This window comes from Suillus fuscotomentosus (assembly GCF_016647785.1).
Source record: "Suillus fuscotomentosus strain FC203 chromosome Unknown F5891scaffold_27, whole genome shotgun sequence".
NCBI classification, from domain to species: domain Eukaryota; kingdom Fungi; phylum Basidiomycota; class Agaricomycetes; order Boletales; family Suillaceae; genus Suillus; species Suillus fuscotomentosus.
This window is the reverse complement of record NW_024539539.1, coordinates 620,641-648,506: the sequence shown is the minus strand read 5'-3', so window position 1 is coordinate 648,506 and position 27,866 is coordinate 620,641. Positions and strand designations below refer to the sequence as shown.

The following is a 27,866-nucleotide window of genomic DNA, read 5'->3' as shown; positions in this document are numbered from 1 at the left end:
CCAGCACATCGTTCAGTTGGACTTAGGCTCGGTGCTAGGTATAAAATTGACAAAAAATCAAATGGTACACTCAGTATTACAACAATAGAATTATCGTCAGGTGGAGCTAGTAGGAATGATGTTAGCAACTGAGAAGACGGATGGTAAGGACTAAGAACTCACACATCTCGGCAACTCGACCAATGCGTCCCATGTGCCATGCGGCTCAAATCAAGCTCAGGATGTCCTCTGGGTATCACCATTGAAGTCAAAGGAGTATAAAATGCATGTTGGGAAGCGGGAGGTATCCAGAAAAGGAGCCGATGCTTGGGTCCCATCACCCATCCATCACCCTGCAGCAAGAAAGGAGTTGAATTAGAATCAAGATGAGAGGTAGGTTCGAGCAAGTCAGCGGGGTTGGGCAGAGCGTGTTCCTGGCTGGACGAAAAGGAAATGATGCGATTGTTACAAGTGTTGGTTGGCATGATACGGCTTTCTTGGGCGGGAGGTGCGATGCTTTGATGCAGCGGAGATGAAGAGGAATCTGGCTCTCTTGACCCAGGAGATGGCTGTCCCGTCGCTGCATCCCACAGCCGCACAGTGTCATCGTACGAACCAGACGCGAGTACCATCCGGCGAGAACGAGACTGACAAAACTCCTTCAGTGTGCCCCTCCAAGGGCTCACCCAATGGCTGTCCCGTCCCTGCATCCCACAGCCGCACTGTTATCGTGCGAACCAGACGCGATGCGAGTACCATCCGGCGAGAACGAGACCGACGAAACCGCTCCAGTGTGCCCCTCCAAGGGCTCACCCAATGGCCGTCCCGTCCCTGCATCCCACAGCCGCACAGTGTTATCGTACGAGCCAGACGCGATGCGAGTACCATCCGGCGAGAACGAGACTGACGAAACTGCTCCAGTGTGCCCCTCCGAAGGCTCACCTAATGGCCGTCCCGTCCCTGCATCCCACAGCCGCACAGTGCCATCGTACGAACCAGACGCGATGCGAGTACCATCTGGCGAGAACGAGACTGACAAAACTGCTCCAGTGTGCCCCTCCAAGGGCCCACCTAATGTCTGTCCCGTCCCTGCATCCCACAGCCGCACAGTGTTATCGTACGAGCCAGACACGATGCGAGTACCATCCGGCGAGGACGAGACTGACCAAACTTCTCCAGTGTGCCCCTCCAAGGGCTCACCTAATGGCTGTCCCGTCCTTGCATCCCACAGCTGCACAGTGTTATCGCGCGAACCAGACGTGATGCGAGTACCATCCGGCGAGAACGAGACTGAAAAAACCGGTGCAGTGTGCCCATTGATTACGGCCTGAACAACCGTCCAGTTCAAATCACGGCCAGATACCAGACGAAGGTTGTTTGGAAATCTTCTCGTAAATTTGGTAGCCATGATGGAATTGACGGGCGAGAATGGGAGCGCTGATACATACAGATGTGGCGTGCTGTGCAAAATCATGCCGCCAAACACTTGAATGAATCTTTGTACATCCATCATGCTGGACCGCAGTTCTTCGTATCCAGGATGACCCTGTATTTGTTTATGAGCTGTTCATCCAACACTACCTCGTAGGTATTATGTGCTTACCTTCAGCCACTTGGCAACGAGTGCAAGCACAGTAACGGCACCGCTGATTGCATTGAGAAGTCCGAGTGATTCAATCCAGAACATCAGTCGCTCATTGTCGGAGAGTAATTTTATTTCCTTTGCTAGTTTATCGTCAAAGTCTGTTATTTGAACATGTGTGGCCCAATATCGACAGGAATAGGAGAGAAGTGGGAGAATGGATGTTTTGACTCGTTGAGGCAGTTCTGTATCCTGGGAATTAGGGAGGTACGACGATTTCAAATCACAGATGTTGAAGCGAAGGCCATCTTTTCGGGCCATCATCACTCGCAGTGACGCGAATGCAAGGTTGCGTTGTTGCGCCTTCGTTCTCTGGACGAAGAAGTCTCCGCTGGATGATTTGTCCGTGAGGAATTCTTGAAAGGTCGCATGAAGGGGTCGGACGGGGGTATGTGAGTCGGTAGTGCCGCTGAGGAGGGATCCCATGCGCTTTACCACTACGTCTACTTCGTAAAGGTCGTGGTCCTCCGGGAAATGCTGCCGCATAGCATTCAGTGAAGCTAAAGGGAGGGGTTCGGCTGTGGCAAGTATTTGTCCCATCACAGAACGAAACTTCGCTACTGCTTGCTCGTAATGAGCCGTTGTGTACTTATCCTTTGGCATGATTTCTGTTAAGATGAGTCGATACATATCATACAACAAGTTTTTCCGCTCCCCAGGATTGCGATTCACGACAGCATTGAAACAGTCCGTTGGGGATAAGCCGGGAAGCTCTTCCGTAATGTATTCGCATGCAAGACGTGCCCACTCGAAAAGTCCATCAGCTTTCGCAGCGAGGTCTGCAAACTCTTGGCGCCCAAAATGCGGCAGACCTTTTAGCTTGTCAGATACAAAAGCATGGATGTCGGACTCCGCTACTTCTGCTGGAATCTTGTCCATGGACAAGGGTAGAATATGATTAACACCTTCAAACTCCTTTTCGATGTCATGAAGGGGGCGAGAGGTGACGAGAATACGAAAGTTGGAAGGGAGTTCATTGATTTGGGGAAGCCCTTTGTCTTGAAGTCTACCGGCAAGTATGCGGAGGAGGTTACGCCGTGTCTCCACTCCACCACTCTCATCTAGTGCTTCGATCACTATCAAAACGGGCCCCACACTTGACGCAGAGAGCTTCTTTAGCGGTTCTATGAGAAGCTTGCGCCACTGCTGGATGATGTCCGTCGTATTCTTGAGTGAGTTTGCATTCTTGACTACGTCCGCTAACGCTCGTTTCATTCCCGGATCACGATCAGCAAGATCGCGCGCGATGGTAGAGAAAATCTTTTCATGACGACGGTCTGCTTCTCTATGCCGATCGAAACAAAAACATGAACCAAGGCCTCCCGTTTCCTCGAACCAGTTGGCAATCGTGTGCGCGATGGCTGATTTGCCCTTGCCTGCAGGGCCGGATAGCCACATTACACGCGGAACAGAATCTCCGCTGCTGTTGATCCACTCGGTGATTTGGGAGAGAATCTCCATGCGAGTACCTGGCAGACATTGTTTCGCAGTATCTAGTCCCGCACCCGCAGCATAAGTCATGCCGCCAAGATCGAGTGTTTCACCTTTAAGGGTATGAGTGGATCTAAAGTGGGAAACATACATGAATCCTCACCCGCAAACTGGACAAATATAGCTACGTCCCGATGAGCTCGATCCCGAAATTGTTGCATAAGTTCATCCAGGGCGTTGTTGTACCGTGCGATGATATCATCCGTTTCTGCAACGATGTTTTTACCAACTCTCTTCCCTATTATCATAGTGAGCATCAGATTCATGTGCGAATGCAACAGTTCGACGACTCACAGAAGCTCTTTGTCTTCGAGTAATCCCTGATGAAACGGGCACACTCGAGAGTCTGCTGAGCGATCTTTCCGATGACATCATGCATCGATTCAACCTTGGAAAGATTATCATCTTGGGTAACGAAGCCAAAAACTTCATCTAATTTCTGGAGAAGACGATGCACCGATTCATCGCGTTCCGCTTGAGCAAGAACAATCTGCAAAGAACCATAACTTCTGAGCGGGAGACAGATCTCCGGGAAACATAGAACGTACTTTAGCTGCAGCAGAAAGTATGCCCAACGCCATCTTTGCATATGGATGTACCTATAACCTGATTAGTTTGCTACCAACTAAGGAGGGCAGCCCATACATTTGCGATCTTTTCAATGACAGTGTCAAAAATTTTCAGGGGTTGGAGGTAATTAGTCTGGAAATCATCTGCAGCAGTGAGACCTGCTTGGGCATTGTTGGCGGCGGATGTCACAGATTGCGCAGGTCCCCCGAGTGTTTGCATGTGTTCTGAAGTCTCGTGGGCACCCTGAAGTTCAGCGTCAACTGATTTGGAACCAATGCCTTCCTCTACGCCAGAGGGGATGTCGAGCTGCGCGACCAACAAAATTTAGAGACAAAAACCATAGATTGTGATTCGAGTACCTTCGAAGCAGGTTCTCCGGATGTGCCTTGGTTGACCCTGATATTCTGATTCGACGAAGCATCTTGAAGTTCGACATTTTGGATCGCAGGAGTACGCTTACGGGAACACTTGAAGCGTTTCTGCACGATTTCAGCCTTATTCAGAATCAGGAAATCCAGTAGTCTACTTACAGAAAGTTTCTTGGTGACGCCTTTCGCAAATTTCCGCACAGCCTGCTTAACTTGACTACGGGGTTGGTTCTGGACGAAGAAAGTGACAAAAGTAGCGATGAATTTCATGAGCGCCAATCCATAGTGCGTAAGCCTTTGAGACTACATACCGAGCTTTCGCGAACAATTACTTCGCAGGTTTCTGGAGAAGGATCTGGCCTATGGTCTCCCGAGTCACACATCACGAATGGTTAATTACTGCGAACGAAGTGAGGGTGCAAGAAGTAGGTGGGAGAAAGGAGAGACCTCTGACATGAGCCAAATACCCTTGACCAAAGCATGAACAACACTAATTCTTGAAGCGCTCATCATAATTAGGTTCATCGCCGAAGGAATAAGGAAGCATAAGGTTTTGAAGGGGCAATGCCATATATCTAGCCAAACCTTATCACAGAAACGATGGATGCTGATCGAAATGCATATGAACAATGATAGTGCATGATTGATTCACGAGCGTGCTACACCGTCAAGTACATATACAGGCGATCAAGATTCTTGTTCCACATTCAGAATTTTCAGAGCAGGTAAGTAGTACTACTCACTGACATCAATTATTAGAGTCTTTTGTCATAGGTACCGTCATGACCGGTGACACCACCAACGACGGCAGTCATAGTAGTTCAAGTTAACTGTTACACAGAAATTGAACATGACTTGCTTAGTAAGCATTCAAGTCAGTTTTTAGCGCTCACATCCAAGCGTCCGAGTCCGACCCATCTGTCCCAGCAGTCTAATCCAGCATACCCTAAACAAACAATTCGATGGCTGGTCTGTGCAGCGTGTACAAGTTTGTGCAGACTTCAGGTAATAGCTGAGTATGACAGTTCGAAAACGCCAGAGATCAAATTCACAGTCACGATGCACAACCGCCAGTCGGGACTAACTTTATCCTTGCTTAGGTCGCGCAGACTTGTACCTAGACCGGCCAGAACTCTTATATTTGCAAGTGATCGGCAGCGTTGGGTAATCATATCTTGAACACCAGTGAACAGCACTGAGTACCCTCTGACCAGGCTTTGCATATCCGCACGACCTTATGGCTCCGGGTGTTCTGCACTGACTCCGTAGTTTCGATGATGGAAGCTCCAGCAAGGTGCCAATGCAACTCATCAATGACCTCTGGTAATTAGCAACTCGAGAGTCGATTGCTAGTGTACCAACTCTGATTTTCTTGTGGAGGTGAGCTTGAAAGTTTTGTAATCGGAATGGTGACTGTGCCCTCTTACAGCAATGGGAGTGTCGTTTTATTCACAGTTGATTGGTTTCGGCGCGCGAAGAAATTTTACGCCAGATGCTGGTGCGCAATACACCTGGCTAAACACATCAATTACAATTATGCGGCAGCAAGTGGGCTTAGTATTGTTGTGCATTGGAGGTACGGTGCGTAGTACATACCTTGACAGCTGTTCTCCTCCCAGGATCCGTCCGTAATTATCGACGGCCGTTGGTACTGGTTGCAGTGTTGTTTGAACGCTGACCCCGTTACCATATCTTCTGGAATCCAAGGACAACACTCCTTATGATTGGTTTTACCCGAGTGGGGCTCGATTTAGACCCGTGTGATCACCACGGTTGACACACGATTATACCGGAAGCTTGATTATCATCATTGAAAAGCACATGGTCCCAAGAGTTCACCAGTGCAGTGGAGATTCAGCGGAGATAAGTACATTGATCATGCTTTGTCCGGTACAATGGTCTTCGGGGTACTCGTTTCACTTGCCGTCACTTGCTGTTTGTCCCATCCGGATCCTCCCAGCATCACGCCTTCGTGATTGCTATCATTATCTGTTTACTGTATGGTTAGATCGACAGCGCTTGGCTGGAGATTGATCACACGCAAGCCAACTTTGTGCCTCCCGAAACAGCAATGATCCAACATTGGCCTACCAACTGCATTGGGGACAATCGGCTCCGATGTATTCCTTCCAAAATCTATCACTGTCTTCGCGGTCGATGTGTAGATGAATTGTGTACGATATTTGTAAACCATTATAGCTGTTGAATTCAGGTTTCTCCTGTGCTCTTAGCTTGAATGTCGCAATTATATGCTGAGATTGACTGAGTTGTTATGCTATCACACATTGCAACTAAGTACATGCGGTAACAGATCGTGGTCCGTGTGGTACAGTGTAACAAAATACTTGTGCAGTTGACGTTGATATTTCTCAACTGCACTGAGGGCTTTGAAACATGCATGACAATGGCCAATCTAACATCAAGCAGTTGGGAGGACATATGTAGATTGGGGTCGAGACCCAAGTCCACTCTGCATGTCCAATTAGACAAACCATCGCCGAGATGTGACACTCACTCACCTCTTCATAGATTTTCTCTATCCATTCCATATTTGCAATGGAGTCCTCAGGGCTCACCCAGGTTTGTGGTGTTCGGCCCTTAACCTTGTCTACAAAAGCTTCCAGCTGGTACCTGTAGGTGGACCACCACTCCTCTCCTTTACCACCCTCGAACGTGTATGCTCTCTCGGTCCTCGGAACGTCACCGTCAGGTCTCACAGTGATAGAATGGTAAATCACTGGCATCACGAAGTTGAACACATCGATGGAGCCACGTTCACAAACTGCGTGGACGGAAATTTCTGGCCAGTGAGGGATAAAGCCCCATCGGGGAGGGACGGCGAAGTCGCATCTGATAGTGGACCTCACTGGCTCCTCGTCAGGCTTCGAGGAAGCAAAAGTGAGATTGGCAGTGGTGCCTGTATCAATACGTGGATCTCTTGGGTACCGTACCGCGGTTGCGGACATCACCGCAGTAGGGTTGCTTGATGCAAGATAACGAACACAGCTTAAAGGATAACCTTGTAATATCATGTTAGAAGGGCCCATCGTAGGAGAAAGGGGAAGCTGACATCCGCAATCCATCATCGCACCGCCACCAAGATCGTATTTCATCCGGATATCATCATCGTTGCCAGCCATACCCTTCGGGAGCGTAAGAGCTGCATTTACCTCCTTGATAGCACCCAGTTCGCCATTGTCAATGATGGCCCTGACACGTTGAATAGCAGGGTGAAACCTGATATACGTCAAGACAGTGCTTTGTTACGATCAGAAAGACACTTACCTATAGTGGAATGCCTCAAGAAGAACGAGCCCCTTCTGGTCCGCGAGAGAAAACATGCGCCTCGTTTCTTCGGCGGTATTACCACTGGGCTTCTCCAAGAGCACATGTTTTCCGGCAGCAAGAGCCTTCATTGTCCATTCGTAATGTAAACCATTAGGCAGCTAACGGGCCCTTAGTCACAGAAACTTCGCACGCAACGGCATTCAATTGGCACGCACGGGGTTGTAGACCATGTCTACTGCGGGGTCATCAAGAAGGTCTGTCATGCAGCAGTAAACACAAAGGGTGCCACTCTATCAACATGTTGTCTAGCTTACCTTGGTATCCATCTTTCCCTCCATACCACTTCTTGAAACCATGCTTCTTCGCGAAATTCTCGGCACGACTGATGTCTCGCGCTGCAACAGCATAAAGCTCTACCTCCGGATGGCTTTTCGCAGGCAGAACAAGAGCATGAGGAGAAATTGCGGCCGCCCCTAGAAGACCAATTTTGAGGGGAGGAGAAGCATCTTTATCTTCCACGTTGGGTGGGTGAGGTGGACTAATGAAAGCCTGCGATAAAAACAGTGAGATAGTACGGCTAGTCCTAGTATGATCTGTACTGGAAACCGACTTACCGCATAAACGCGCTTGAACACACCAAAGATGAAGAACATGATAGGCAAGTGTTGCAATGTAAGGTCACGGTGAGAGAGTCCGGTCACCTACTGTTTCCGGCCAATCTGGTCAAGGCTGTGACAGTGTTTCTCAGAATCAAAATTCACATCTGATTAGTACCAGTCTTCAAGCTTCAATGATAATTGACGATTAACACTTCAGAGCGAAAGCGGACTTGTGAGAAGGTCGGCGGTACAACCAAATTTACCTAGTAGAATAATTAATCATTGCCTGTTATATAGGGGCTATTGATGGCTGTTTGTAACCGAACTATTAATGTCAGAACGCTAGCTAGGACTTGCCGAGGCAAGGTCAAGACTGTTGTGCACTTTGGGGCAACTAGTGGAACATTGGTGTCCTGTGATGCCCTAGTGACGTGTTCTGTGATGCTCCGAGTTGACAGCATAAGTACCCGAAGAACGAGGGCAATGCGTGGTTTCGGGTGCAGTACGTACGTCGTGACGCAGATTTAGTCCTACTTCACCACTCCACGAACCTTGTCTCTCTTAGCTCGCCATGGCTAGTGACGTGTCCTTTGATGCTCCGAGTCCCCAGTGTCGGTTGGCTTGTATTTATTCTAGTACGCAGTACATCTGTCTTATATAGCACCTTCAAGAAGTAATGTCCCTCTTTTGAATACTACACTAAAAGTACAGTTATGTTATGTAACTTGTACATGACTCAACGATTTGATAGTGATGACATCATTGACATTGTTTACATAAATTCACTGGCACAGTGCGCCAAGGAGAGAACAGGTGAAAGCCCTCCAACGGAGCAAGAGACATCAAGCTAGGGGCAATAGCTGGGAAACGCCACAAACTACTAACGAACAACTCATCGTCAGTGTCGTCGATCTGCAATTTGCCAATTGATATTTGGTTAGGCCCGTATACCGCACGTTACGGAGACACATTGATGACGTCGCCGTTTGATTTGCGGTCAGATCTATGCAGCATTGGTCGGATGACGAGGTAACCGAGACTCCATCACTAGCACTTACGCCTATTCGTGAAACCTAATAACTTAACTGCCAAAGCCTCAGGCCTTAAGCAGTAATTGCGAACCGTCTGCGGGATTCTATTGAATAGGATGGCCTGAATGGGTTCATTCGACAAGTGCAGCATAGATTGCGATGCACTAGTGTGGAGAACCCTGTTATTAAGCCCGGTGGTATGGTAAGCATGTCAATATTGGTTAGTGCGTCTGTTGTTCTGATCAGCGGTGGCACCTTGAGCGTCATGACCTTCAGATTCTACAGTGCTTGTACGTATCTTGCTACAAGGCCAAAGTTCAACGTTCATTGGCAGTAGTGGTGATCGGCAGGCCGTTCCTTGATACCGAAAGATATCAATAGACACGAGGCTTTTTGAACGCAACCCCCGTACAGGTCTTGAGTGGGAGTGTCTTTGAATTGTGGTCAGTATTACTCTCTGAAGGCCGTAGCGAAAGATCACATACCGATATCACAATTAAGCCGCGAGCCGACGTAGATGTGATCTGAGAGATGATGTCAAGCACCGACAAACAGGAGGCCGTGTGGTTTGGGGCCGGGTTGGTGCAAGGTTCGTCCGAGCTTGGACCAGTTCATGGTGGTTTGTGCATCAAGCTCGATCCCTATTGAGGGAGCTTGCACCGAAGCTAACAGTGGAATGCAGTCAGTATCTCCACGGGCCAACACTCCATGACAGTAGCCAATAGCAGGAACCGCATTTGAGATGAATCCCCGATGCCGAAGAGTCATCCTGCTCGCATGTGATGACGTTTAATGACGCCTGCCATTGCCGAATTGTCCGGGTTATTGATATTGAGTTGTTCTGAAGTTGATGGGATAAGTTAAGTATACAAGATCAGTGCTAATTTTGAAAATATCTCATTTAGCACTAGCGTGTCAAACACGCCGCCTCGAGGACAACAAACAGGCTTACAAATACAGAGTGCCTTTTCTAACGTGGTCAGATCAGAATGAAAAACCATCGAGAACGTCTATTCAAAGACGTTCCGTGCCGTACCCCTTGCAAATCCGTACTCACGATCTAATACTTCTACTAGTGAAAGGAGTGGTAAAGCTAAAACAGCTTTATTAATACAACCAACCGTACGCGTCGTATTGCTCACCGTGGGATTTAATGCCCATCAAACTTGTCACCCCAATATTAAGCAGAAGCAAATACGTAGCTCATTATCAACTATCACCGGCCGGATGTTCCTCCGAGACGTCCGCGCACTTGTTCTACTGCGCGATACATGTCTGCTGCCGACGATTGTGGAAGACCAAAAAGCTGCAAGATCTGCGGAATGGCTTTGCGAGTAAGTAATAGCCGTTGGGAGGTCTTGTGTACATTAGATGCATCAGGCTGTGATGAAGAAGCTGTCGGATCATGAGACGGGTGGCCGTTATTCATGTTTGGAGTGTTTGCTGGCAATGAAGCCGCGGATCGGAGAGGGGGAGCCGTCGGCGAGCGCAAACTTTCAATGTTCGATAAGGATGGGACGTAAGAAGTGTAGAGTTGATCAAGTGCCGCGCTTGGCTCTGGCGTGATCAACCCTTGATCTAAAAGGGACGATAGGTATTGCGAAGTTCTATATGCTGTATAGGGTGGTCAGAGTTGTCCATAAGAGGAAACAAAAAGAAAGGTCATCCCGTCTCAAAAAAAGACTGCACTGACCTCTGTAATGTGACCAAGATCTCCATACACAGAAGAAGAATGGCAAGTTGGGTATGATGGCTATAACCACATATAAATCAAAAGAAGGTCGGAGGTGTGAGTAAATGTCGAAAACACGTTACTCAATAACGCGTCGCGACCGGAAGACTCACGGACAATCATGAAGGGGGCCGTAAGTGGTGCAATTGCCATCCACATCCAAAATCCTCTGCGATGCCGGGGCTCCCGACTGGTTAGAAGCGTGCGGAGGTGTACAATCGAGGGATGCGATACTTCATTCACACCCGTGGGTGGTAGCGAAGCGTAAATGGATGGTGGATAAATGAGGGGTATCTGTCAGGCAAGGTCAATACACGCTCGGATAAAGCGTCATTCATCTTACTCGCAAGGCCTCCGTCGGACGTTGCTTCTCCGAAAAGTTTACCTCATTTGCTTTTTGTGTTGCATCTGCATGAGTAATCGATGGCCCTAAAGAAGGGTCAACGCCTTTCAGGGCTAGCTCCTCGAAGTCTATGCGATCGATGATGCGTTCGCCAAACTCATAAGTTTGCAACTAGATAACCGAGACATTAAAAAAATGACGACCGGACGCAATATTTCAGGGAGAAAGACCTGCCTTCCAACTGCCTTCGGGTGCCTTTCCAAAACCAGCCCAAAGGTCGGCAGCTTTTATGGACGCCCATTTCACCGCTCGCTTTATACTAGACTGATCTTGGATTTTAGAACTGTTGCCTTGAGAGAGGTCAAAGTGGTAGAAAATAAGCATGCGGTTGGGGTTAAAAATTGCGTGTGGCTTCAGGCCATGATCAGGTGGAATATTTGGGCGAGAAAGAGGCAAAGCAATTATGCGCATTGTACGCATCGCTTTAGGAAGAGCAGACATGATCCTGAAAGCAAGAATACTCAGAAGTAGTAGTGAGGTCTGGGACAGCAGCAACTAGTACCTCCGAAGGTTGGTAGCCTGAGTGGACCACGTGACATGTGGCAGCAAGGACTGAACGCGACTTGCATCGTGACCAGCGCTGTCCACCATGAACTCTCCTGATCCAGATTCTCCGATCTCAACTGATTCATCCGATTCACCCCCACCTGATGACTTTCAGTTCGTAGCAAGTGGCCCGAGCGCCCGCGATCCTCATACATCGTTCCTCCATTCCGCTACGACTCAAATATTGGGAAACCTCTCGTCGGTGATGCCTAGCCCTGGATCTAAGCGCCGCCTCCCTGGTGGCTCTTCCTTCGATGGTCCTTCACGGAGAGATCCAAAGACGAGGAGACGAGAGGATGCAATGAGCATGGGGGGAAATTCCCGCAGAATGGCTGAAGGCCAAAATCAAAATGCAGGAGGAAGTAACATTGGAATAACTGCGAATAATGCCTGGGGAGCGAAGAGCGAGCACGGGAACAGACGTGATAAGGAAGATCTTGTTGATGTTTTAATGGCAGAACAACTTAGAAAAGGTCAGTCAACCATCATTGCACGTTTGCTGATATTCAATCTGACTATTGTCGTATACTGTTACTTATAGAATTCGGAGATCCGTTCTTGGAGACAGCCATTAAAAGCCTGAGCTGATTGATGCACTACACTATCCAAGTCGTTCTCCCTAGTTGGTGAGGGATAATTCTTGCCTGAAATTTCCACTGTTAACCTCTATCCATTATGTCAAATAGCCGTTCATAACGTTGTCATTCTCGTATTGGACCAACGGGAATGTCTTTCGAGCGCACGAAGTGACATCCCTGAGTTGTTCTCGTTCTTTGATAGCGCGGAACTTGTATGATTCTCTTCCATATCAGCCCGCGGTAACAAATGTAAGATTAACTCCCTATGTTGTAAATCTTCCGACCAGAGCAGATTGTATATCGAAATTGCAAGTTCGTAACATCGGACCGTTAATGCAATCTTGAGTATTCAAATTCATGTATGAAGAACCTCATTCCAATAGATCATCCGGTGCTCGTGCCGCCATACAATACGCATTGGTTAACAGTCCCTGAAGTGGGGCTAATACCGCCGGAATCTCTGGCTATACGCCGACGGGCAAACCAGCTCAATTTGCCCTCTTCGATCAATAGAAACAAGAAGTTCGCGTGTTTGTTAGTAAAAAAAACAAAAACAAATATATGTCCTTCGAAGCTTCGGGTTCGTAGGTTCTGCGAGTTCCATTAGAGTGCGGGGGGACTTCTTATCGCAGGAGTTTGTGCCAACGTTGCTTGCGAAGTAGATCATTGGATTCATCGGGCCCTGGGACCGTCTGTCGAGGCACACCCATCTTCCTTGGCTCGGAACTTTCACCCTCAGGCGTCAGCGTCAATGTATATACTAATTAGAGGTCCTGCTGGTTGACTGGCATGGTTCGGTTCTGACGTTAGTCATAGAAGAAGTGTCAATAACTCAATAAAAAACCGAATTGTTTTTAGAAAATGTAGACAGTAGGGTCCAAGTGCTAATTTAAGACCATAAGTTCGATGAGACTGCAAAATGTTTCCAGAGTGAAGCGGCCGGTTTACTTGACTCGTCCGCGGTATAAGCTGGGCTGGTTCGATACTAATGCATACATCACGGTCGTATGGCGTATATGGTCGCAGGTTGCGCAACTGAACGTTAACCTCCGCCACATATGTGATAGGGTTATGATAGCATAGATCTCACATCAGAGAACCTGTGAACAAATGAGAATGATATTTAAAGTAATATATTGTTAAGCATCGCAACAATCAGCGTAAATTTGCCAACCGCTTTCACATGGGAATGTTTGGCATTGTCGAGGAAAGACTAATTTGCAAGTACACGGGCCTGGTAGCCCTATTTGCCTCGAGGACTTTTTCACTGGCACGGGTCTAAGAGACAATATGCTCGCACAGGTTCATACATTGGAATATGAGCCTGGTTTGAGAAGGACAAGGAAGGAGGTTGCAGCGTGCAGAACTACGAGACACTCGGGCGATGCTCATCAGTGAAGAGAACGGTGTCATTTGGTCTTTGCACAATGTATTTTTTCTCGCTGCGGATGACTACCGAATGAGCGAGTAACTTGCTCTGGTAAAAAGTGTGAGTAACAGTAGACATTAATTCTCAACGAATAGTTTGTCTGTATTGACCGAATGTTCGACGAGTGTCGCGTTGAGTGGTATATTGCATAGAATAGCGACAATGTCCTGAGTTGTGTTCAAGTAGGTATCACTGCTCGATGGACGCCGAGTTGCAATGACATAGAAGGACCGGAGTCGCGCACGCAAAATGTTTGTTGGTAAACTGTTGCACAGAACCATGCATTATACGGAGCGCAAATACAGTTCCGAGGTATGTGAGAGTACACACGATTTCTCAATGCATAGATTTCCCAGTCTGACGCTGAAAAGCAATATTATTGTGCAATGGAAACTTACTGGAACACAATACTGGGAAAGCAACGTTCAAGGTGTTGGATTCTTGTCTGCTAGATATAGATGGGAATCCGTGCGAAAAAGCGTTACCTTTGCGGAGCAGCGGATGCTTGAGAGATAAATCAAACTTTTGTCCCGTTTGACTTCACGACATCTGTTTGGAATCTTCAATGTTCGTCACTAATTGGATAATTTTCAAAGTGTAATTGTGCCTCTATGACTCAGTACCTGGGCTCGCGCATCGATAACAGTGAGTCATGTTTCGCATCTGTACTTCCTTTATCTTTCAACAAGCATCTCATGTATTTCGTCCTGTACCAGATCCATTGCTTCACTTGCGACGGACGTTGTGCCTTCATGGCTCAGTACCTGGGCTCGCGCATCGACAACAGTGAGTCATGCTTCGCATCTGTACTTCCCTTATCTTTCAACGAGCATCTCATGTATTTCACCCCGTACCAGATCCATTGCTCACTTGCGACGGACGTTGTGCCTCTATGGCTCAGTACCTGGGCTCGCGCATCGACAACAGTGAGTCATGCTTCGCATCTGTACTTCCCTTATCTTTCAACGAGCATCTCATGTATTTCACCCCGTACCAGATCCATTGCTTCACTTGCGACGGACGTTGTGCCTCTATGGCTCAGTACCTGGGCTCGCGCATCGACAACAGTGAGTCATGCTTCGCATCTGTACTTCCCTTATCTTTCAACGAGCATCTCATGTATTTCGCCCCGTACCAGATCCATTGCTTCACTTGCAACATACGTTGTGCCTCTATGATTCAGTACCTGGGCTCGCAAGTCGACAACAGTGAGTCATGCTTCGCATCTATATTTCCCTTATCTTTCAACGAGCATTATGTCCTGCTGGAAATTTTCGAGCTTTAACAGTGCTATGGAGATCGGCGGAACCATTTTGCTCCATTGCCACTTGACTGTTCATTCGCAATTCTTACCATACATATACAAAATTATCGAAAAGGCCGTTGTAATAATTTAATCGTCCGCAGCATAAATAGAATTTATAAATTTGCTTTCATCGAGAGATCGCACATTCGCAATATAGAGAATCGTATTTGTCATTCATGATAACATTAGTGACAGGGGAATGATATAGGGCCGGGCTGAATGCGCCGAGTAACGTCATAGTAAGGAGAGGGCAAGAAGCAAGCAAAAATATAAAATAACTAGTCAGAGTCTAATTCGGCGTCCTCCATCTGCTGTCTCTGAGTAGCTAGCGTACTGACAGACATGTGGGATACAATGTCCGCCGTCAGGTCCTGCCGATGGTTTCGTCCAAAAACTTTTCTGCATAGGGAGTTACTAGCTATCAGGCCGAGTCGTTGACGTGGATGACTTACCGTGTCCACCACTCAAGAAGTTTGTTCACTCTGGCTCGCGCAGCTGGACTGGGGCATCCTCGAAGAAGTCCACTACATTGTTCCAGAAAATATGGTAATCGAAATCTCCATCTACTGTGCGCCAGGACGTGAGGTTCGAAAGTGCAAATCGAATCTATGGATTTCATTCAGCTTCACACTTAGTAGAGACATAGATGAATCTTACCTGGCAAGCTGCATATGCTATTGCGCGAGGAGTCACTTTCCTCATACCTATTATAGAGGCAACGCATGTCTTTACTTTAGCTTGATCGGATCGTTTCGGGCGCGCCAATTGTTCTCGATAATGTCGGCGCCATCACCTTCACCATCCACTTCATGAGCAGAGGAAGGAGAAGTAAAGATTGCCTTAACCCCTGCAATGTGATGAGCTATGTTTCAGTTAGAGAACCCATGTCACTCACCATAACTAACAGCTTCGACTTAAAAAGCCCGCGCTCCAGGTTCTTGGTGTCAGCTTCATAGTTCTCATACATAAATGACGGCCATGAATTCTCAGAAACGATGAATGCTGTCGTACGGTCACGAATGCCAGCCTTGACGCTGGATTCAAAATATTAACAACATGCAAGTGACAGCTCGGATCATGACATACACTGGGTCCTCCAGCGCCATTCCGCTGGGCAGAGGAGTTTACCACACGCATCGCTCACGAATCCTCGATGGTGCTTGTCATCGGTCCTGATGAGAGGAGTCGGACAACATTCGATGTTCACCCACGAAGCCACGAGTTCTTTCAGAGTCCCCATGTCGTCGCCCCGAGCCGAGTCCGCGCCTCGCTTAAGCTAGATTGAAATGACCGAATGAGTGAGATGTGTGACAATATTCTTTGAAAACCTTTTTCAGCATGTCGTCGGACTCTTCGTGATCGAGACCTGCCAGTTTATCGTGAAGCCACGACAGTGCCTTGGCGAGTTCGATGTAGCCACGTTGAAGTCGGTCTTGCCTGTTCACTTCGGTAAGCAAGTACATCAATCTGCATGAACATCGTTAGATGCTTACTCCGGAGTGGCATCCTTGTCACTTTCTTCACAACGCCGGTCATTTTCAGCAATAAGGTCCTCTATTGGAGCATAAAGGTCAACCATACGACGGATTGCCCGTCCCTGGGAAACATAGAAAGTCATCTTTCTATTAAGGAGGCATCGAATCTGCTTCAGTTACAAGCTAAGATTGAAAACACGCATACCTTTTCTTCGTCGCCTTGTCCTGCTTCAACACTTCTACCTCCTCCATGAGGGTGGCAATTTGTCGCTTCGCCCTAGCACTAGGAGAGGTCGGGACACGCATAGAGACATGCCGAGACTGGGGGCTGCCCAAGGCGTGCACAGATTCCGACATACCAGATAAGCCTTGGAGAAGAGCAAAGATTTTTGGAAGTTGGGAAGTGCAGAAAGGATATGAAAAAGTGAAGGAGGGTGAAGGCAAGAGCCTACGAGAACCTGAACGTCTTAAATGATGGCCTGCGTCATTGACTGATCCGAAAGCAGCCTAGCATCTACATCGATGACTCGTCTGAAAGTGGCCTAGCGTCTACATCGATTACTCGTCTGAAAGCGGCCTAGCTTCTAGATCAATGACTCGTCTGAAAGCGGCCTAGAAATAACCTTGGTGGCCAGCCATAAGCATGTTTCTTTTCTGGCAGTCCAGGAACCTGCCGTTTGAGATGCCTCTAACGAACGAGCTTCGGCAATGATCAATAATCGGGTGCGACTCAGAGGCTCAGTCACGCACAGACTCGGACACAGCGAAACAATAAGCTGGAGCGTTCCAAGTTAGATGATGCCCCAGGATACCAAGCAAAATTGACGACTGCTGAGGACTGCGAGGATGTACGCTCATGCTGAGTGGAGAACTGTGTGAGGGCTTCAGAACTTTGCTTGGGGCACGGTTGCTGCAGCAGGTTCGAGGACCTGAAAAACGGGGTGAGTTGTCATCACCCGGCGAGTGAACAATGGGGAGGACATGCCTCCCATAAGTCGTTGATGCCCATCACGACGAGCACGCTAGAAATGTAATTATAGATCAGTAAGGGCTGACGAGCACAGCTGCTAGATAGGTGGAGGCGATGGGGAGCCGAACGAGAACAGGGGACTCACTTACCTATAGCGAAATGCGTACATAAGCACCGGTGGCAGTACCAGCCAAGTCCTAGACGGTAAATCCGAGAACTGTCAATCTGCAGTATAGCAGCATGCAGCGCGGTTTTTTGGCGGGAGGAGAGGTCGGGGTACCACCCAAACCGAAGGTGGGTGCAAACGGAAGATTGACGGTCCTATTAATGTGCGAAATTCGCAGTCCCTCGGTTAGCGTGTCGGCATTTTCCCTTAGGCATGTTACATTGTGCTCACCCAGGCACCCCTCTGACCGGTCCAGCAGCTTTTGGAGCTAGCTCAAAACCGTCGATTTTCGCCGCCCACGGCGTCCGCTGATCCGTCCCGCACCTATTCCGTGCCAATTTCAAACTCTGATGGGCTGGACTTAGAACTTTAATCGGTGAACGTTGAACGCGTGAGCCAAATAGCTCAAACCTTTGTATTAACGCGTGACTCGGGTGAAGATGAGAGAACTAACATTGAAAGAGTCGATGCGTGATAGTAAGGCGAGAACAAGAGACTCGCGAATAAATATTAACAGTGAGAGAATTAATATTGAGGAGAAGGAAGAGTAGATGATAGCAAGACTACTAGTACAGGAGAGATGTGAAGGTTCTTGTAAAACGAATCAGACGAGACTCCGGCAACACTACAGCGCGAGGAGTCGCGGAATGCAAAGCAGGCTACATTAGACGAATTCTGCAATACCAAGTAAACAACAGCACAAAGTCAAATGGAAACGCGAGGCGAGGCGCACCGTTCGATCAAATGCTACTTTGACTACCATTAGAAACGGGAGTATTTTCTTCATTCTCATCGCCATCATGGGCTCGTGCTTTCTTCTTTCCTTTAGCCTTCCTTCTCTCCTTTGCAAGTTCGGCCTTCATGTGAAATTTGGAAACACAGCTCTGGAAGGTATATGCGGAGCCCTCCGACATCCCGACTTTATCTTCATAGAATCCAACACTGAAATGAGCCGCTGTAGGCAAATAAAATATGCCGTGATCCATCAGTTTCTCGACATATTGGGGAAAATTCATGGCAGGATAATGAGAATGGACGGTCCCAAGGACGTCCTCAATATGTTGTGGCGGTTCGTCGTCGTCGGACTCCTCATCGCTCTCCATATAGAGCGCAAAAGTCCTCTTGAGCGGTTGGAGAGCCATACGAGCTTCTCCTCGTTCTCTCGCAAGCATTCCTGAGTTACCAGAGGTCATCTCATCGGTGGTGGGTGAAAGGTGAATATGATTATGTATGACGGGTGATATGATTTCGGTGGACACCCTCTGGAGCGACAACGGAGTTCGCTCCTTACGTGTCTTTCGAACTTCATTAAAATGGGGTGTCCTGGGTAGAGTGACGAAGTCTGGAACTCCAGTTTCATACTAAAATCCACAAGAACATAAATTATGCCGTATCCTCGCAGGCAAATAAACGTGCACGCACCAAATATTTAGCCCACTCCTGCAGGTCCCGTGTGCACAACGGATAGTGTGGAGTGTCGGGATGAGATGCATCGACCCAGCAGAATGTGTCCTCTCCAAGCTGATGGTCGGAGCAGCGTAACTTACTTGTGACTGTTGCCAACTCTTTTTTGTACTCGCCCGCAGGAGATGTACCTGCCTGCTGTCGTATTTGCTTCTCTTTTCGAGCCTGCAAGTTAATGTCACGTTGTGCCGCAGACTGCTTGAAACCATCCAAACACGTACAGTATTGAGAATTTCGATAAAAACTTGCTTTGTTTTCCTGCCAGATCCCTGTTCCGTCCTCGCAGCCTTGAAAGCGCTATCAAGATCATGCGATGTTAAAAGTCGATGAGGTGGGTCTAAGCGGCGGGCGGTAGACAAACGCCACCCCAAGTGTTGATATGTCTTTGAGACATCCATCGTGGCCTTAATTGAGTCGAGTATGTCTATGCGGCAATCTGATTCGGAGTGAGAGCGGTCCACATAAGTAGTTGATTGGTTTCTATCCAGAGTGTGTAAAGGAATTCTAAACTCGACTAATGCAACACGACATGATCAGCATCTCATCAGACCTGAAATACACACGCTTAACGTACTTTTGTCGAGTTGAACCTGGCAAGGCTGTTGTACGGTGAGTTCTTCTAATGATGGGGTTTGAGTCATCCGCTCATAAAAGTGCCGGACCGCGCGCATGCGAGTGATCTCACTGGCCCCGACACTGGGCAGGTCCGGACAAGTTCCAAGGAGGAAAGCTGCGGTTTGTGCACGAGTACGCTGACGAGCGGAAGTAATTGATTTGACCATAGAGTTAATAGAAGACTGCAACCTGAGAGCGTCACTGGATATAGCGAGAAAACAAAATATTTGAACTCACCGCAGCTTTATAAACGCGACGAAGGATGTCATCATACATTCAAATCATCTTGACTAGTATGCCGTCAATCTCAGAGAGAAAGGCTGGGCAAATAATGATCGTAAGCATCTTTCCCGGGGCTAACTACTTACGACTCGATACAGAACTGATCTGAGCCATCGACCGTGGCCTAAAATGGATCCTGCCAGGTTTAGCTTCGGGACCGATGAATTTGAAGTCGGAAGTTTAAAATGATGAAACTCACACTACAATTTAACCATAAGTAGTGCCTCCGAGTTACGCTGAAAACGTCATGGAATGTTTGCTATAACAGCGGATTGCAGCAGATAAGTGGTGAAGTCCTGCGGCGGATGCTGGGAAGGCGAACGTAGGGTGCTTGTACCCTCCCGTGGATGCGGAGGCTTATGTGGAATGTTGGTGCTGTGGGTAGGCTTGTTCCTTGAAAAAGCGGCTGAGATACGACTTGTTAAAAAAGTCAGGCTGTAATATCGACTATAATAGATCGTCCTCTGATCGGATACATTGCTGTATCTTCTACTCCGATCAAAGACCGTGAACCTTCGGATCCGGACCGTCAATAACCATCGGTAGCTGGCATAGCTATCATGTGCTCACCGAGAGACGTGGCGTTGACCAACAACCCGGTTTTCCCCACAAGAGGCTGGACTTCGTCCAAGCTCCTTATGTATTGCCGATGGAACACGACGCCACGAGACTCGAGCTCCGATCGAAGCCATAATAAATATTCAAAAGGGTTGACACAGACCGTGGTGAAAGCAGCGCCCACTTTGCACGGTGCACGGATTTCGGACTCTGAGAGTAATTTGAACTATCACTCTTGTACTTAGAATCTGAGGACAACAGGATACCGGAATCGAGCTTACTACATCACGCACGAGGTCTTGCCACCAGATAGTAGAAAGAAGGCCATCCGTCTCCCCGAGGACCTTGGCGGGTGCTCTCTGGAATGTTTATCAGTCATGCCCATTGACGAGCGTTCGAAAAAACGCTGGTTAATTCTCTTTACTGCAGAGAGTTTTCAACTGATGCAACATACAAGAGACAAGCAAACTTACATCTCCTCGTTGGTGCGCTTATCAACAGCAGTCCGCTCGATCGTCGCGGAATCCATCAGACAATCTACGAGGATACTCCCAACGCGCACCCTAAGTACCTGCATCCACTCTGATGTCCACTCCTCGCTGTCCTCCATGTACTTTGCAGCCGTCATCCGGCGCGCATGCAAGTCCTTGTACCCGAGGCCCGTGAAATAACCAGTGAACTCGCCTGGGCGTGCATGGGAAGGGATGGCGATATGGTTGCGCTTGCACATCTCAGCTTTGTACTCATTCTCGACAGCGCGCCTGACGGTGAGGAGCACCCAGGCAGTTTTCATCCCATCTGAGACACCGCCGCTGCCTTGGAGGCGCATGATCTCAAGGATAGTGATAAGGGGAAGTTTCTCGGGCTTAACAAGGGAGAGGAAGGGGCCCATTCGTTGGACTTGATTGCTTGTAGCTAGCTGGCGGTTAATACAAATGTCTGACAAGCGCGTATATGCTTACATATTTTTGCCTCCGCAACGATGATCTCTTTCATTTCTGCCTCGAGACGCGTTTTGAGCTTTTGATGCCAGTCCCACATCCACTTTTGTAAATCTGCATGATGAAGTTCGCGGTTGCCTAAACCTAGCTCGTCAAAAAGTTTGGCTTCGTGACGGAGGCGCTCTACTGCAACGTCGTAAACTGATTCTTCTAGCAGTTTCTGTCGGGAAGCGAGGTCTTCTGGGAGGACGCGTCGTGCAAGGGTAACCTGAGCCAAGTGTTTGCGGAGGTTATCGAGGTTGAAGGGAACTTCTTCCTCAGACTGCGCAGGTATTACATTCCCGTTTTCATCCAAGGTTTCTTCGAAGGTGTCTAAGGAGATGTGAGCGAGATGAAAACGAAAGCACGCAATACATACAGCGAGTCGTAGGACAGGCTTGACCTCCGGGACGCCCTCCAATGGGTCTGGGACATGACTCCCAAGGAATTCTGCCTGACCAAGTTCAGCCAATATACGAGGATGATTGAGATCTACTGCAGAATTGGAGAGGAGTTTTATGATCTCTGAGGCTTCTTCTGACGATGCCAAAACGCGATCGGCGACGACAGCAGTGGGTGAAATGTCTCGCTCTATGAGGTTGCTAAGGAGGGTTGTCGGGTTGGGCAGGTCGGAGAGGTGGACGGGTGTGTCAGACTCGGGATTAAATCTAGAAAAAGTGGTTAGAGTAATAAGGCAAGGAGACTAATGAAGCGTACCGTCTCCATGCTAACAACATTATAGCATATGTAGACGCGGTCGGGTGGACTCTATCTGTACCCTTTTCCATGAGGTCGTAAAGGTGACACGCATCCTCGACCCACAAAGTTCTATCTTCGGGCTCCTTGACAAATGCCATGTGGATATAGGCCTCCAAGAAAGAATTGTATATGCGAGACTCGAGCAAGGGTTCGTGGGACTTGGTGGTTCTAAGCTGCTCAAAGATCTGCTTTGCACGGGGAACGTCATACAGGTTATGCAAACATGCATCCATGACAGCAAGCTGGTCCTGAGTTGGAAAATCAGTGAAGTAGAAGCTGTTCAAAGCTGAAGCACGGTCATCTGGAAGGGGGGTTGGCAGGATTGTGTACAGGGTCCTGCGCTTCAGAAAGCCGTTCATAGCTACAAGGTGGTTTGCTGGAATTTCCTTCTGAGCTAACAGGGAAGTATAATCTGGATGGGGGAGAGGGACTTGGGCGAATGCGGTAGCAGGCGCATTTGCTGTCTTTGTGGGAGTTGAATAAAGACGAGCAGGACAAGAAAGACGTTGCCTAGAATACGACAACTGACGAGCAAAAGATGACGAACAGATGGACTTGGATGACGACCGAATTGGTGAGTCCGAGTCTGAAGACGAATGTGATGAAATAGGGGAGGAGGAACTTGGAGATGACGAAGATCCTGACGGCTTTGAGTTTGACGGGGAAATTGAGGAAATGTTTGATGACCTCTCGTTTTGATATCCAAGTCATTTCACTATAGCTGCTAGGTATCCGGCGCTGGGACAACGATTGGCTGACGGACCAGACGTGTAGCCGCATCGGTGAATGCATGACTTTCTTCAGTATATCTTAGAATTCATCAATCGCGTTTGGTTTTCAAACGAGAGAATTACCTTGCGAAGCAAGGTCAGGTTCACATGGATCATTTTATGTGATTTCCAAATAATAGTAAATACAGTGACGCCATACAACGTGATACGATGATGCGAACTTATCACCTACCTCCGATTTCCCTTCCAATACTTGTCGTTTTCTGAATAACAAAGTAATAACTTAGACCGTGCAACTCCCTCGCGCCCAGAGCTCCGCCCACAGGGCGAAGCTAGCGCGCTTCCCTTCCAATATTCGTCGTTTTCGGACAACTCCCTTTTTTGTTAATATGTTGGTAATAATGTGATGAATAAATAAAAATTAATCCTATAATTTTACGCCACGCCCCTAAACATCGTATTTACTATCTATCCATCGAAACACCATGCAACCTAGCGTATTTGAACTGCTAAGTACCTCAGACAATCAATGTGCTTTCATTTTCAGTGAGTATAGACTGAGAATTACTGATATCGTTCTGGATCCCAGAGAGCCAAAGATTGGGAGCAACACTGTGGAAGCAAAGAGAGCATTCTTGCGTTATCCCCCTGCATTTGTTATCATTCACCTCGACTTCTGCGATTTACCGCCATTGCACGGACTTCTGCCTCAGCACATACCAGTGTTACCTTGCGAAATTAAATTTTCCATGGGCACAGGTCCTTCTACAAGAATCACGCGGCGTCAACTCCCTGTAACACCAGCTTACGCATTTACCGACTTTAAAGCACAAGGACAGACGATTGATCACGTTTTAGTGGACATTGGAAGAACGACATGTTTTCGCCTATCTCCCTTCAATGCATACGTCGCACTATCCAGAAGTCACGGCCGAGAATGCATACGTCTTCTCAGAGACTTCGACAATGATCTATTCCTTCAACATCCAAACGAAGACCTTCGGATAGAAGATAACAGGATTGAGCGACTCGCGGAGGAAACGAAAAAGGGTTTCTCGAGGACAGACAGTCTGACAGAAAACAAGGTACCATAGTGCAGTACACTGAAAGAAACAATGTAGTAGTAGCTATATAGTGATGTCAGAAGAAATCCTGGGACGAAGCCAGACTAAACGAGCACGATAGAGCTAGAAAAAGACGGAATGTGAGCAAGGTCCACGTCGGCAACGCCGACCCCTAGTGCTGTAAACGTCCAGGCACCTGTGTGCGTGAATTATTTACCTTTTTTGTCAAAGACCAGGCCTAGATTCAGCCCACAGCCCGGGCTCAGCGCTCAGGCTCGTTTCGTCCCACCTCACGTGTGTACTGTCATCTCTCTTTGTTCTTCTGCCGTCCTTGGTCGCTGTATTCAATTTCAGGTGCGATCTCGCATTAGAGATGTCACGGTAGACTCGAGCAGCAAGTCCTTAGTTTGCTGGAGAAGCACTATACGGTGAGATCACTATGCTTCTCCCCAGATGGCAAGAGACTCACAAGCGGGTCATTGGCTGGCAGTCTTCGGTGTTTTCAAGTCATGTCAACGGTTGTCTTCAGCCCAACTAACATTTGCAGAACGTGAGGCTTGGAGCCATATGGCTACGTCAAGGTGCGTTGTAACAAGTTCGTCGGAGCTTCTCGTGCTGAGGTGAAACATTAGGTTGGGATCGATCTTCCGACATCTTTCGTGTTGAGGTGAGCATATGAAGTACCACGTTTCCATACTTGTTTACACTATTCCTGCCTACATCAGCAAAACCGCCACCACCTGCCAAGAAGGCCGCTGTAGCGCCTACTACTTCCGCGTCAAAGCCAACAGCCATGAAGAAAGAGACGAAACCCGTTCTCGCCGTCAAAGATGTTCGTTCCGATTCCTCATTCTTTTCTGCGCCAAAACCGAAAGCCAAATTACCAAGCTTCAAGAAAGCCCTGGCGCCTGTCAAGAAGGAGCCTGATCTCAATGTTGCGCAACCGTCATCGATCGTTCCGTTCCAGGAGGCACTGAAGTCAATGGGTAAAGGGCGTAGGGACTCTCCAGTAACGGCCACACCGCCACCAGCTTCGATTACGCCGCCCCTGGTGACTTCTGGAAGAACAAAGAGAAAATCCGTGACTTAGGCTCCTGATGGTCAGCTAGAATTGATCCGGCTGATAGAACGAGCTGTGTACGTTGATGACCCTGTTGATGTCAGCATTCTACTCGTTTTTTATGTTGGTGTACAGTACTTATATTGATGTCACGAATACCTTTGTGTATTTTGTTCACATAGGGTGTCCATACTGCTCACAGTTTGCGCGATCTGGATCGGGGAGATGGTGCTGCTCTACATGCTCCCCTATTCGAAGAAGTTATCGATTGGACGGATCCAATAAGTGAGCAAATTATCATTGTTATCACGAGTCGCTACCAATTAATAAACACAATCTATAGATCTCGAATTCGATCTCGAAGCGTCCCAACGCGGACAGAATAATACAGAAAAGACGACTCAGGAGGAGCGTGAGCAAACAGCTTTGGGTGCACTATACATATCGTCAGCGCAGATACCTGACAGTCCTGGCGAGCCCACGACGATAATCAGTGATGACGAGATAGATGTGGACGTGAAGACCATGACGGTGGGGTCAGAGTGCGATAATTTCTTCTGGAGAGAAGCCAATCTACCTCAGCCCAACGCCGCATCTGTCGCCGATCTCGTAGGTCAATTATCGGGAGGTTTTGATTCGATGAGTGCGCCCAGTAGTGCGGGTATCCAATCATTTGGCTTTGATCCCGCAATGCTTTCAGGTCTATGTCAGACAGCATTGATACGCCCGGAATTCAAAAATCAAAAGAAGCCAAACACGCCGTTTTGTGATGTCGGATGCTTTTCCAATTCATGCTATTCTGGTACACGTGGGAGGTCAGGTTACATGGTATGTGGCGCACAAACGTTCCTCTGTTTCTAACCATCAAACGCGAACGGACAGGTCCGATTTTGGTACCTTTCTTTTGACGAGGCCACCCCGCGGAATTGGCAAGGTTTGGACAGGATGGATGCGGTAGTACGTCCCAATGTCCACTGCGTGGAGGACTTGAATGCATTCTCGGTGAATTATGGTGAACCGTCAAAACGCGCCATTAGGAATATACTTCACGTCGAATCGAACGACGGCCCAGTTCTTGACTCGGATGACGTTGAGGTCGAGTACCTTGTTGGACATACGCATCGCCACGAGGAGGGTATCCCTCTTCTCGTGGAGAAGTTCAACGGGCGCATCTACGCACATTTCAATGAGGCCAACCAACGAGCCCAAATGGAGTAGTAATATCAATGATATCCGTTTCACTCAAAGAATGAGGAAAATTGGAAGAAGCGCCCCTCGATTGATTCGTGCTTTGAAGTTGGTTTCACTGGACCTCTTAGTTTGATGAGGACATATATGGCCTCGATATTAGCACACATTGTCCGAAGAGCTGTCCAAAGACCATTTGAACAAGTTCGGCGAATTGATTCCAGTTGTTAACTTACTAATTCGGGTGTCTGCATAGCACAGGGTGCCCGCTGCGCCTCAAGACACCTACAGTTTGAGAAAGATTAACAATATTAATTAATGGTAGTGAGCTTTCATCCCTTACTGACTACAATGGCGGTTGTCGCAACTCTGCCATGAATCGCCAGGCTAAACTATATTTTTTGACTGGTGCTAAAGCCATTATCCCTCAGAAAGTCACGGATAACATTTAAATCGAGGTAATATTTGATGGGAACTGAGAACGACTAACAGCATCAACGCTAGTGAGCTTTCATCCCTCGGTGGCCGCACCGGTGGTATGTCGCAACTCTGCCATGAACCACCAGGCCAAACTATATTTGCTGTCAAAGGTTAAAGCCATTGTCCTGCGGAAAGTCTTGGATAACATTAGAATCAAGGTAATATTTGGTGGGAACTGAGAACGACTAACAGCATCAACGCTAGTGAGCTTTCATCCCTCGGTGGCCGCACCGGTGGTATGTCGCAACTCTGCCATGAACCACCAGGCCAAACTATATTTGCTGTCAAAGGTTAGAGCCATTGTCCTGCGGAAAGCCTTGGATAACATTAGAATCAAGGTAACATTTGATAGGAACTGAGAATGATCAACGTCACCAACGCTAGTGAGCTTCCGTCCGTTGCTGGCTGCGAAGGTAGCTTGTTATGATTTTGTTAAGGTCTCATCTAGCGAGTCTATGTCGGTGACCATCCATGGCTAAGTATGATCAAGTCAAATTTCTCGTGGTATACATAGTCATATTCGGTAGGAGCAGAATTACATCATCCTACAGCTGCGACGGCTACAATTTCAAGGACTCATGAATTCACTGATGGATGAATCAGCGGAGTCAGATCATGATAATATCATACTTACATCACAATAGTCTCGTTTGAGAGCGTAATATTCCAATTTCTGAATGACCGACCGTCTTCATTTGATACTGTTGTTCAAATAAAGGGCAGCGCATACCTTCCCATACGACAGGCGTCTTTCCCTGGGCAATCAGTGCACCATGAGTGATCTGTGTGAACGTGTCAAGAGCACCGTCAGCGTCATGCCAGTCTTCTTAAGCTGCTGCTGCGTGGGGTAGTCATCGGCGTAACAGTTCTTGTTAATTTCATCGCCGCCGGTGTTAAATCTCTGAAATAGTGTGAAGCGAGGGTCTTTGCGATGTTGGTGAGCAAGGAAGCAGTGAAGTTCGCGACCTCTGGAGTGCAAAACGGAGCTGTCCGGCAGGTGGTTCACCGGAAAAGAATACCCATAGACTAGCCTCAAAGCACGCAACATATTCGGGGTAAGCGGCTGCCATGATAGCGGAGTGGCCGGGTCTGGCCGGGTGGTTGGATTTCCT

General features: G+C 48.0%; 10 protein-coding genes across 10 annotated transcripts; 3 read left to right on the top strand and 7 right to left on the bottom strand.

The window, feature by feature from the left end:
* Positions 1–27: 27 nt before the first annotated feature.
* Positions 28–4,861, bottom strand: F5891DRAFT_1278351 (uncharacterized protein). The gene is made up of 12 exons (XM_041370315.1): positions 4,794–4,861; positions 4,362–4,745; positions 4,213–4,281; positions 4,042–4,161; positions 3,758–3,988; positions 3,661–3,711; positions 3,407–3,602; positions 3,216–3,350; positions 1,583–3,165; positions 695–1,525; positions 163–626; positions 28–106 (listed from the first exon to the last, which is right to left on the bottom strand). Exons 2-12 carry the CDS (start codon positions 4,431–4,433, stop codon positions 97–99), a joined length of 3,762 nt encoding a protein of 1,253 aa, XP_041226050.1. The 5' UTR covers positions 4,434–4,745; positions 4,794–4,861; the 3' UTR covers positions 28–96.
* A 1,420-nt stretch (positions 4,862–6,281) lies between these two features.
* On the bottom strand, positions 6,282–8,122 carry F5891DRAFT_1034270 (NAD(P)-binding protein). The gene is made up of 7 exons (XM_041361750.1): positions 7,953–8,122; positions 7,653–7,887; positions 7,554–7,594; positions 7,336–7,496; positions 7,121–7,287; positions 6,570–7,069; positions 6,282–6,520 (listed from the first exon to the last, which is right to left on the bottom strand). Exons 1-7 carry the CDS (start codon positions 7,989–7,991, stop codon positions 6,470–6,472), a joined length of 1,194 nt encoding a protein of 397 aa, XP_041226049.1. The 5' UTR covers positions 7,992–8,122; the 3' UTR covers positions 6,282–6,469.
* Positions 8,123–9,935: 1,813 nt separating this feature from the next.
* Positions 9,936–11,640, bottom strand: F5891DRAFT_316086 (mitochondrial K+-H+ exchange-related-domain-containing protein). Its single transcript, XM_041371324.1, has 6 exons — positions 11,278–11,640; positions 11,044–11,214; positions 10,814–10,994; positions 10,662–10,721; positions 10,111–10,582; positions 9,936–10,061 (listed from the first exon to the last, which is right to left on the bottom strand). The coding sequence occupies exons 1-5, from the start codon at positions 11,542–11,544 to the stop codon at positions 10,185–10,187; spliced, it is 1,077 nt and encodes a 358-aa protein (XP_041226048.1). The 5' UTR covers positions 11,545–11,640; the 3' UTR covers positions 9,936–10,061; positions 10,111–10,184.
* A 1-nt stretch (position 11,641) lies between these two features.
* Positions 11,642–12,443, top strand: F5891DRAFT_316129 (uncharacterized protein). Its single transcript, XM_041371325.1, has 3 exons — positions 11,642–12,122; positions 12,191–12,275; positions 12,336–12,443. Exons 1-2 carry the CDS (start codon positions 11,693–11,695, stop codon positions 12,235–12,237), a joined length of 477 nt encoding a protein of 158 aa, XP_041226047.1. The 5' UTR covers positions 11,642–11,692; the 3' UTR covers positions 12,238–12,275; positions 12,336–12,443.
* A 2,797-nt stretch (positions 12,444–15,240) lies between these two features.
* F5891DRAFT_980403 (uncharacterized protein) lies at positions 15,241–16,794 on the bottom strand (the record flags this gene model as incomplete). The annotated part of the gene is made up of 9 exons (XM_041376997.1): positions 15,241–15,361; positions 15,415–15,568; positions 15,620–15,666; positions 15,695–15,801; positions 15,858–15,989; positions 16,107–16,238; positions 16,291–16,399; positions 16,456–16,584; positions 16,643–16,794. The coding sequence occupies 9 exons, from the start codon at positions 16,792–16,794 to the stop codon at positions 15,241–15,243; spliced, it is 1,083 nt and encodes a 360-aa protein (XP_041226046.1).
* Positions 16,795–17,962: 1,168 nt separating this feature from the next.
* On the bottom strand, positions 17,963–20,028 carry F5891DRAFT_1227204 (uncharacterized protein). Its single transcript, XM_041369521.1, has 5 exons — positions 19,890–20,028; positions 19,612–19,834; positions 19,259–19,551; positions 18,996–19,202; positions 17,963–18,934 (listed from the first exon to the last, which is right to left on the bottom strand). The coding sequence occupies exons 1-5, from the start codon at positions 19,926–19,928 to the stop codon at positions 18,314–18,316; spliced, it is 1,383 nt and encodes a 460-aa protein (XP_041226045.1). The 5' UTR covers positions 19,929–20,028; the 3' UTR covers positions 17,963–18,313.
* An 874-nt stretch (positions 20,029–20,902) lies between these two features.
* On the bottom strand, positions 20,903–23,023 carry F5891DRAFT_1188789 (DNA-directed RNA polymerase N-terminal-domain-containing protein; the record flags this gene model as incomplete). Its single annotated transcript, XM_041367044.1, has 6 exons — positions 20,903–20,915; positions 20,966–21,407; positions 21,455–21,805; positions 21,848–22,140; positions 22,190–22,695; positions 22,751–23,023. 6 exons carry the CDS (start codon positions 23,021–23,023, stop codon positions 20,903–20,905), a joined length of 1,878 nt encoding a protein of 625 aa, XP_041226044.1.
* Positions 23,024–23,395: 372 nt separating this feature from the next.
* F5891DRAFT_1034253 (uncharacterized protein) lies at positions 23,396–24,203 on the top strand. Its single transcript, XM_041361749.1, has 2 exons — positions 23,396–23,493; positions 23,552–24,203. The coding sequence occupies exon 2, from the start codon at positions 23,712–23,714 to the stop codon at positions 24,054–24,056; it is 345 nt and encodes a 114-aa protein (XP_041226043.1). The 5' UTR covers positions 23,396–23,493; positions 23,552–23,711; the 3' UTR covers positions 24,057–24,203.
* A 262-nt stretch (positions 24,204–24,465) lies between these two features.
* On the top strand, positions 24,466–26,486 carry F5891DRAFT_1227184 (uncharacterized protein; the record flags this gene model as incomplete). The annotated part of the gene is made up of 8 exons (XM_041369520.1): positions 24,466–24,522; positions 24,574–24,607; positions 24,659–24,685; positions 24,752–25,077; positions 25,132–25,185; positions 25,269–25,371; positions 25,430–25,914; positions 25,969–26,486. The coding sequence occupies 8 exons, from the start codon at positions 24,466–24,468 to the stop codon at positions 26,302–26,304; spliced, it is 1,422 nt and encodes a 473-aa protein (XP_041226042.1). The 3' UTR covers positions 26,305–26,486.
* A 1,012-nt stretch (positions 26,487–27,498) lies between these two features.
* Positions 27,499–27,843, bottom strand: F5891DRAFT_1034244 (uncharacterized protein). Its single transcript, XM_041361748.1, has one exon. The coding sequence runs from the start codon at positions 27,800–27,802 to the stop codon at positions 27,518–27,520; it is 285 nt and encodes a 94-aa protein (XP_041226041.1). The 5' UTR covers positions 27,803–27,843; the 3' UTR covers positions 27,499–27,517.
* Between the last annotated feature and the right edge of the window lie 23 nt (positions 27,844–27,866).